The sequence below is a fragment of the Mesoplodon densirostris genome, chromosome 19 (assembly GCF_025265405.1).
Source record: "Mesoplodon densirostris isolate mMesDen1 chromosome 19, mMesDen1 primary haplotype, whole genome shotgun sequence".
NCBI classification, from domain to species: Eukaryota; Metazoa; Chordata; class Mammalia; order Artiodactyla; family Ziphiidae; genus Mesoplodon; species Mesoplodon densirostris.
The window spans coordinates 8,030,051-8,039,202 of record NC_082679.1 but is presented as its reverse complement, the minus strand read 5'-3'; the positions used below and the strand labels follow the sequence as shown (position 1 = coordinate 8,039,202).

The following is a 9,152-nucleotide window of genomic DNA, read 5'->3' as shown; positions in this document are numbered from 1 at the left end:
CTGGCCACGTGAAGAAAAGTAGAATGAAACAAGTGAAATGAATTTTCATGTATTTTATTTAACCCAGTATATCCAAAATATGATCATTTCAACATGTCATCAGTATAAAAAATTACTAGCCAGGTAGCTTACATTCTACTGCACTAAGTTTCTGAAATCCTTCGCCTATTTTACAAGGACAGCACATCTCAATTTGGGGTTGCCACATTTCAAGTGCTAATGGTCACCGTATTGGATAGTGCCGCTCTAGAACCTTCTAGTTTTTCTAGAACAACCAGACATCCGTTTCTTTTTATGTGGAATTAGTTGGCAAGGAATACCAAAAAAAAAAGCTTACTGTTTTGCTGGCCAAACCAAACACACCCACACAGGGGTCACAGTGGCTGCAGAGCATTCATTTACAAACTGGGAAAAGCAACGTGAGTTTGTGGGGAGGCAAATGTGGGCTCCGTGGTCCCCTTTTTTGGTTTCCTGTGTGGCAGTGCTCAGTGCTGAGGGTGCAGAAGGAAGTAGGCCGTGGTCCCTGTGGGCACCTGGAGGAAACGGCAGCCATGCGGTGGAGTGGGCAGGGTTCCGGCATGGCAAACGGGAGGACCCAGAGCTCTGGCCCTCACTCTGTCACTAGCTGGATCACCTGGGACGTGTCACTTCATCTCTCTGGGCCTGAGCGGGGCTGGCTATCAAACTAGAGGCTTGGACCAGATTTAGATTGATGGTTTGAGGGCTGCGTTCAAAGAGGTGCCCCCTCCCGACCCTGAATCAACCCAAGCAGCCCTGCTCCTGCATTTTCCATATGAGGCTTCTGGACAAATTCCTCTAAACAGAAGGTCCGTTGGCTTAGCTTACAAGAAAGAAAGAAAAAAACCTTTGAAAAACCCCACAGCAGTGGTTAAACATACAGGATCCAGCAGCAGGAAGCCAGGGTACCAACCCCACCTCTGCTGCTCACCCGGCTAAGCCTCGATTTCCTCCGCAACAAAGCGAGGGTGCTCTGAGGGTCCCACAAGCTCACCTGTGTGACGCACATTGCCTGGCGCTTATGAAACACTCAGAAACGCCAGCTACCTGCCTCCGGAAGCTTCCAGAGCCATCCTACGGAAGAACTGGAGGCGGCTAAGGAAATTCTCAGCAGACATCTAGGGCATTTGGCGAAATCAGGGGGCAGAACTCCAAAAGGTTACAAGGGCCAAGCAAGTAAACCAAGTGAAGGAAAGGCCAGGTGTGAAGCCAATCTGGAGGGAAACATGGAAAAGATTTGACTTTCCTTTGAACTTCACAAAACCACAAAACAACAGCGTCAGCCCAGTAAGAGATGGTATCCACCCCTCAGCCAAGTCCTGGGGGCTTGGTGGTGGAGGGAGGGGAGGCTCACGTCCCAGCCATTCACTCCAGCCATCTGCCGCCACCCAGACACGAGGACCCGGCATTCTCAGACTGACGGGGTTTTTTTCAAGAGAAGCCAGAAATCCCGATTTTAAGGTGAAAATCTGGTTTTTAAAGGCTGGCAACCAATTCCTTTTTTTTTTTTTTTTTTTAAGAAAACATAAAGCAGTTCAATACAATACAAAATGATGGGGGGACGGGGGCTGTCCCTTGGTGACTTCCAAATCACAGGCTTTTGGAGGTTGTCCTCTGCAACCCTTAGATTAGGGAGAATTGTCAGGGAAGTTCTGTGCCAAGATAAGAAGAATCTTTGAGATTTTTTTTCCTCCACAACCTCTTCCCTGGTGGAGTCATGAGGAGTCAGGGTGCAGCTCAGAGTCTCAGGAAGCCCAGTTTCTAATCTCCCTGCTCCTCTCAGGCCTGGATCGCCTGCGGATGGCAGACGGGATAAAGCAGAAGCAGAGAGAGGGGCTGGGGTGCTGGGCGGACCCCACAAACGCCAGAGAGAGGGCAAGGAGTAGCCAAAGAGAGGCATCGTTTTCCTCAGTTTATTTCAAGAGAACAAAGAATCAACCATCAGTTCTGTACAAAAACGTGGCCATAGAGCCATGGTGACCCTTGGGCCAACCCCCTTCCCATGCGCCCCTAAATTGCCAAAACACAAGGACATGACCAAAAAACCCAAACTCTGGAAAAAATTATTATGAAAAATCAGGGGAGAACTTCCCTCCCCTTTTCCCTCTCCCCAGTGCAGAAGTTTTTTTGGGGGGGATGGGGGTTGTGTCCATGGCAACGATGGGAGGTCTGGCAGGCGGGTGTCGGCAGATTTAGTGTTTGGCAACCGGTGGGGCTGAGGGGTTAGGATCCAGAAGGAAGCCAGGGGGCTCGGGGGAGGGAAAAGATCTCCAACCCCGCCGTGCCCCACAGGACACTCGAAAACAGTTTATAAAAATTGGGGCCAGAAAGTAGAAAAGAAAGGAGTCATCAGAATCAAAACCTAAATAGTGGAAAGATTTTTTTTTTCTTCTCTAAAAGGCAAAAAAACTACAAACAGCCCAGGTCCTGAGCTCCCCCAAGACTTGGGTCCTCCACTGCCCCCTGAAACCCGGCAGGAGCAGGGCTGGGGAGTACCGAGAGGTGGGTTCTTAAAAAAGTTCCCCTGGATGGGAAGGCTCTTCGTCTTTCGTCGCCTTCCTCTGCCTCTCGCAGCTGCCCTGGAGAGGGATGGCAAAGACCAGGGCTACGCCGGCAAACTCAGCTTCTTCCCCTTGAGGACTGGGAGGAGAGAAAAGGGGGCGGGCATGACCAAGGGGTCCCTCGCGGAGGGGACAGCCCCCCACGCCCACAGCAGGGGCTTGGATGCTGGGCTGGGCAGAGATGCAGGAGGGGCAGCCCCAGGACTCCGGATTATCAGCTGGGGGTGGGGCCGGGGACCAGGCTCCCGGACGAGGCCCCATTTCTCCTAATGCTGGCTGCTCCTCTTCCATCCTGGAAGGGCTGGAGGCCTTGGTTCTGGGGGTGGGGGGGCGGCGCTGTGGTCAGAGGGCCTGGCAGGGCTGGCTGGGCGAGACCACCCGCTTCGGCCCTCCAAGCCTTAATCCTCACGGGGCGTGGCTGCCTTCAGGCCTCTGTCCTCCTGTCTCCTCTTCCCTTCACACTCACTGACTGAACTTCGAAGGTCTTTGCTTTAATCATCATCTCTGAAAGGCCTCCCCCGACCACACCCCCTCCATGTAAAGTAACCCCCTCACCCTCCACCGTTGTCCACCAACACACCCCTGGTTTCTTTCTGTCACTGCCCTTCTCCCTGTCGGCAATCATCTCTCTTGTTTATTCACCACCTCCCCCGACTACAGTACAAAGGGAGCGGAGGGCCTTGTCCATCTTTTCTCCTAAGGTTGTATCCCCAGAGCCTAGCCCCGGCCAGGGACATAGAGAGGGCTCCATAGATTTGTTGGTTGAATGAATGAATGAATCTTGGTGGGCCTGAGTCCCTGAGGGTAAGGACAGAGGTCCATGAGCAGAGAGGAGGCCCTCCCTTCTCTGAGCACTGCTGGGGCCTGGGAGACGGGAATTCTGGATCTGTTACGGGTGTGAGACTGAAAGACTTTGGATCTGGAACCTTGGGGCAGGAGGAGGGCTTAGGACACATTCCAAGAGAGGAAACATCAGAGGCCACCCCTGCCCCTCTCTTTGTCCTATATTCCCTCGAGGGATCCAGGGCTGGGGAGACGAAGCTGGGGCCCCAGGGAGGGTGGGAGCTGGGGAAGGAGCAGGCTCCCTACCAGCCGGCCCCCCATGCTGGCTACCTTTGGTGATGTAGAGGTAGAAGAAATCACAGTAGAGGACCGTCTGGACCAGGCCTGCCACGATGGCGATGAGGTCGAAGAAGCCTTCGAAGTGGTAGCGCCAGATCCAGTTGAAGAGATAGAGCGTGCGGTAGACACCCAGCGCAAACAGGTAGTGGCTGGTGATGGTCTCCGCCTCGCCTGTCTTGCTCACCATGAACAGCTGCGGCAGGATGGCCACGGACTCCAGGTAGATGGAGAAGGTCCAGAGGATCTGCAGGGAGGCCGGGGCGTGGGAGCAGAGGGCAGGACGAGGCGGGAGGGGAAACAGGGCAGAAGAGAAGGGTGAGGATGGCAGACATCGTGGCTACAGGTACAGTGATGTTGGAGAGTGGGTGACAGGTACCACTACGCCTGCCGGTCACTCACTGTGTGCCAGACACCACTTTCCTGCCCCACCTGTATTCTCTCGTTTAATCCCCATGATGACCCCATGAGGGAGGTACTATTATCAGCATCCCCTTCTTTTTTGGTTGTTGTTTCTTGGTTGTGCCGCAAGGCTTGAGGGATCTTAGTTCCCCGACCAGGGAGGGAACCTGGGCCCTGGAAGTGAAAACACCAAGTCCTAACCACTGGACCACCAGGGAATTCCCAGCATCCCCTTCTACCGATGAGGAAACTGAGGCCCAGAGAGGGTAAGAGACTTGCCCAGGACGTGGCTAGGAAGCGGCAGAGCTGGGATTTGAACCAAGGGTTCTGAGCCGGTGTTTGTGAGCACTTTGAAATTACACCTCTCCCAAGGGCAGCCCAGGTTGGGATCTTGGCTGTGAGATGTCCCTTCTATGAGATCTTGGGCAAGAGACCCAGATTCTCGGAGCCTCTGCTTCCTCACCTCTAAAATGGGGATGATTTTGGGAATTCCTTGGCGGTCCAGTGGTGAGGGCTCCATATTTTCACTGCTGAGGGCCCAGGTTCAATCCCTGTTTGGGGAACTAAGATCCCACAAACCACGTGGCATAGCTCCCCCCACCCCCAAAAAGGGGATGATTTTCCTGCCCTGGTAGGGGTGACATTCAATGTGCAATCTTTAGAGACATAAATCAGACTGTGTCACTCCCTGGCTTAAAACCCTCTTGTAGCTACTTCTTATCACATCCAGAATAAAACCCAAGGTCCTAACCTGGGCCTTCAAGGCCCTCCTCGATCCAGCTTCATCTTCTACTCCCTCCCCTCGCCCTCCAGGCTACACTACCTGGGCCTTCCATCTGGTCCTCCAACACACCATGCTCCTTCCTGCCCCAGGGCCTTTGCACTTGCTGTTCCTTCAGCTCTTCCCCCAGACAGTCACATTCTGCCTTTTCCACCTCCTTCCAACCTCAGCTCATCAGTCGCCTCCTGAGAGAGGTGCTCCCTGACCATCCTTCCCCCTGGATGGTCACATCCCCTGTCTTATCTTCTTCCTGGCAGCTCTGACCAGACTGTGGGCTCCATGAGGCCCAGGAGCCTACATCTTGGGCACCCTGTGGGCCCAGCACCTGGCACAGTGCCTGGCACATATTCGATGCCTGGATGAATGCATGAGCGATTGGAAGCAAGGTCCCCAAGTGCTTGTCACAGGCCACCATTTAGGGAGCAGTGACAAGCATCATTCGTGAGCAGGACAGGGCATCACAGGAGGGAGAGACGAAGAGATGGCAGACAGCTGTCAGCCCCTTTTCAGTCCTCAGCTCCCTGAAAGTCCCACCTGGGATGACTTGTGATCTGTAGACCCACCGAAACCTCCGCTCAGACAACAAAACCAGCTGGCAGGTGTGGTTCCTCCTGGGTTGTTTTGGTTTGTGGGAAGGAAGTGGGGACCATCAGGATGTATTCCTAAGAACTGACGTTTATATAGCATTTACTACATCCAAGGCACTGTTCTATGCACCTTATGGGTATTAACTGGCTTATGCCTTAACCCTATGAGGTAAGTTCTATTGTTATCCCCCTTATACAGATGAGGAGACTGTATCCCCCTTATACAGATGAGGAGACTGAGGCCCACGGGATCAGTAACTCGTCCAAGGCCACACAGCTAAGATGTGGGTGGAAACAGATTCCTACCCAGGCAGCTAGACTTCAGGGCTTGTTCCCATAATTACTCAGAATCCACCAGCGAGGTTCTTAGTATATCAGGTTACTTGAGGCTCTCGGGAAACATACCCATTAAATTGATACATACCGATTGTTAGCCTTGGGGAGGAGCATCATGACGTAAGAGGAGAGAGAAGGACTATTGCATTTTACTTTATCTATTTGTGACGTCTGAATTTTTAAAGAATTGTTTCCTTCTATGATCAAAAAATAATTTTTCAACATGCACCTATTGATAGCATGGGCTTTGAAAGCAGGCAGACCTGGGTTCAAATTCTGTGAGGTCTCCCCTCTGAGCCTCACCTCAGTCCTCCAAGAAATAGGGATGAGGATATCCACTTCCCCAGGAGGCCGAGGGATCAGACGGGATGATGACAGATTTGGAATGGCCAGCTCGGAGCAGGACACACAATTGGTGCCAATACTTTGCACAAGTGACCTCCCCACCTCTGAATGAGGGAACCACACAAGCTGGAGTCAATAATCCTGGGTCCTGGTCCAGCCTCCTCCACCTGGAGCAAGCCCCACTGCCTTCCCCCAGCCTCGGTCTCCCCATCTGCAAAATGGGCCCAGCTCAGTGGGTGCTCCATGCAAGGTGATGCTGATGATAAATTTGCAAAGTCCAGGCCCTGCAGCCAAGCTTGGGGCTCCTGCCACAGTGCAGTGCAGCCTCCCTCTGACACTTCTGGGACCCCTGGGTCAAAGTCACCCTCAGTCAGATTTGTCTAGCCTGCAGGGTGCTTTTAGAAATAGATCTGGAATCTGTAGCCAAAACTGTAAAGTGAGATCCCTCAGGAAAACTCCTGAATTGTGGCTTGTGTTGAAAACATCATCACATCTGGCTGCTCAGTGGCGGCTTGCAGAATCTTAGTTCCCCGACCAGGGATCGAACCCATGCCCCCTGCCTTGGAAGTGTGTAGTCTTAATCACTGGACTGCCAGGGAAGTCCCAGGGCCAGCTTCTTACAAGGCAGGAGTGAGTGGTCCTGGGGGAGGAAAGACTGCTCTGAATTTGATACCTGCCAGCCCCAGGAGGCAGATCACAGATTTAGCAAAGGCCCTCTCAAAATTCCTCCCAGGAATTTGTACAGGTCCCACCAAAATGCCATGCAATAAAAACCATGACAGCTAACGTTTAGGAGTAAAAGGATCCACATGGTCCTAAGCACTGCAGGCACTGAACAAACATGGACCGCACTTCCTACCTACTGCCAGACACTGTGCTTTACCAATATTAACCCCTCATCAAAGCCTATGAAGTAGGAACTGATTATCCTCATTTCACAGACAAGAAGACTGAGGCACAGAGAAATTACATGACTCGCCCAAAGTCTCACAGCTGCTAAATGGGCTTCAAATCCCAGTTCTCTGGTTCTAGAGTCTCTGTGTCTAACCACTACGTGATGCTGTCTAATCTCGGTAAATCCTCACAATGACCTGATCTCGACTTTACAAATAGGGAAACTGAGGCACAGAAAGGTCAAGTTCCATGCCCAAGGTCATGCTAATAGAAAGTAACAGATCCAAACCCAAGTAGCCTGGCCCCCCAGAGCCCCGTTCCCAACTCCTGAACTATTCATTAGGCCAATGACTTTGGAAGAGTCATTTCAACTCCCTAAGCCTCAGTTTTCTCACCTATAAAATGGGGCTGCTATGAAAAGTAATGAGTTAATGTATGTGAAATGCTGAGAGCAGCGTCTGGCACATAGTGAGTGCTGCTGCTGTTACATTACTATCATCTGACTCCAGAGCCCCTGTTTTGAACTTTATGTCCTAAAAGAAGGAAGTCTGAGCAAACCCTACAGAAGGAAGCCTCTGAGTGGGTCCACTGTCAACTGCTGTTCTCCCACAGCCCACCCCACCACTACAGACCCTGCAGGTGGCCTACCTCTAGAGGGGTAAAGTCATGGTTGACCAGGAACGCCAGGATGGCCGTGGGAACAACAAGGAACTCCACTCGGAACGTGTCGTGGTTCCCATCGTAAGTGGCTTTGAACTTGCTGTAAATCATCCAGACCGTGGTGAAAGAACAGGCGATGTAGACCACCTGTCGAAGGGGAGGATGAGGAGGGTGCTTCAGCTCCAAGCACAGGGTCCGAGCCCCCAGTAGACTTAGACCCAGCCCCAGGAGTCCAGGCCCCCAGCCTCTCCCCCCTCAGGCTTAGCAGTCTGGACCCCTAGCCCCCTCCTCCCTCAGACCCAAAAGTCTGGGACCCACATTCCCTCCTCCCTTGGACCCTCCCCGGCTCCCCCCTCAGGAGGGCCCGGCAGGTTAGGAAAAGGCTTTACCTTCATGCACGTGTTGTAGAGTGAGATGTAGTTGGTGAAGAGGTCCAGGTAGCGGGCAGTGAACACCACAGCAAACAGGACCTGGCTCTTCCCCGAAATCCCTGCGGTCCAGAGAAATGGGGATGGGGGAGGCTGAAGGTGGGCTGCACGGCCAACAAACCGCGGCCCAGGGCCCCGGGCGAGCCAGAGGGGTTCTGGAGTGCAGCTGTCCCTGGAGGCCTCCCCAGCCCCGCCGGCCTAAGCAGGGCCCTTTCCCACGGCCCACAGGCAGGGGGCAGCCCGGCCCCAAAGCTACTCCAGCCCGAGGCTCTGTCCCAGGCTAGGCCTCGTGGCCACCTCCGGCCCCCTCGGGGTCCTCCCACAGTCCGGATCCAGGGTGGAGCCTCGGGAGGACCCCACTTGACCTCCGCCCTCCGGAACAGGTCGCCTACCTGCCGCTCCCTTTCTGGCGGCCACAGTCCACGTCACCAACTCCCAGCCGCCTCCCTGCCTGCCACAGCTCCCTGTTCCCAGCCCTGGGAACCCTAAGGCCACCCAGATAGGGGCCGGGGGAGGCTGAATTGGGTTCCTGGAGCCACCCTCACCAAACTGGATGCATCCCCAGTCTGGGAAAAGGAGCTGACCCCCTGGTGACCCCGGACCTGGAAGGGGGATCTCCAGCAAGCAGTGGCGGGGAGGGACCCGTCCCCCTGTGCCTCCAAACCCTTCCCCGAGTCCTGGAACGTCTCCCGCACTCTCCCCCTTTCTCCGGCCCCGGTGGGCGTCTCACCGGCACACGAGCGGGACTTCCAGATTTTGAGCAGCAGCAAGATGATGGCTAGGAGGTGGGAGAGGTCTCCCAGGAATCGGAAGAGATTCATGGTTGAGGGGATCTGGCAGGGCTGGGCTGGAGGGAGTCAGGCTGAAGGGGGGCTGCCCCCCGGGGCTGCTGTTCTGGCCGGGCGGCTGGGCTGGGGGCCGGGAGAGGTGCCCTCGGGTGGGCTCCGCTCCGGGGAGGGGGCTCTGGGCGGGGGCGCCGAGGCCGGAGCTGGTGGCCGAGCCAGAGCTAGGAAGAGGGAGG

At 54.4% G+C, this 9,152-nt stretch overlaps 1 protein-coding gene across 1 annotated transcript; it reads right to left on the bottom strand.

Moving 5' to 3' along the window:
- Positions 1-1,917: 1,917 nt before the first annotated feature.
- On the bottom strand, positions 1,918-9,152 carry KDELR1 (KDEL endoplasmic reticulum protein retention receptor 1). Its single transcript, XM_060085162.1, has 5 exons — positions 8,862-9,152; positions 8,093-8,193; positions 7,692-7,850; positions 3,693-3,945; positions 1,918-2,658 (listed from the first exon to the last, which is right to left on the bottom strand). The coding sequence occupies exons 1-5, from the start codon at positions 8,950-8,952 to the stop codon at positions 2,624-2,626; spliced, it is 639 nt and encodes a 212-aa protein (XP_059941145.1). The 5' UTR covers positions 8,953-9,152; the 3' UTR covers positions 1,918-2,623.

Excerpts from the sequence above, each read along its gene's own strand:
- KDELR1 (XM_060085162.1), bottom strand. The coding sequence starts at position 8,952 with ATGAATCTCTTCCGATTCCTGGGAGACCTCTCCCACCTCCTAGCCATC. Across the intron at positions 8,194-8,861 it reads GAAGTCCCGCTCGTGTGCCG|GGATTTCGGGGAAGAGCCAG; the intron begins GTGAGACGCCCA and ends TCTGGACCGCAG. Across the intron at positions 2,659-3,692 it reads CTACCTCTACATCACCAAAG|TCCTCAAGGGGAAGAAGCTG; the intron begins GTAGCCAGCATG and ends CTCTCCTCCCAG.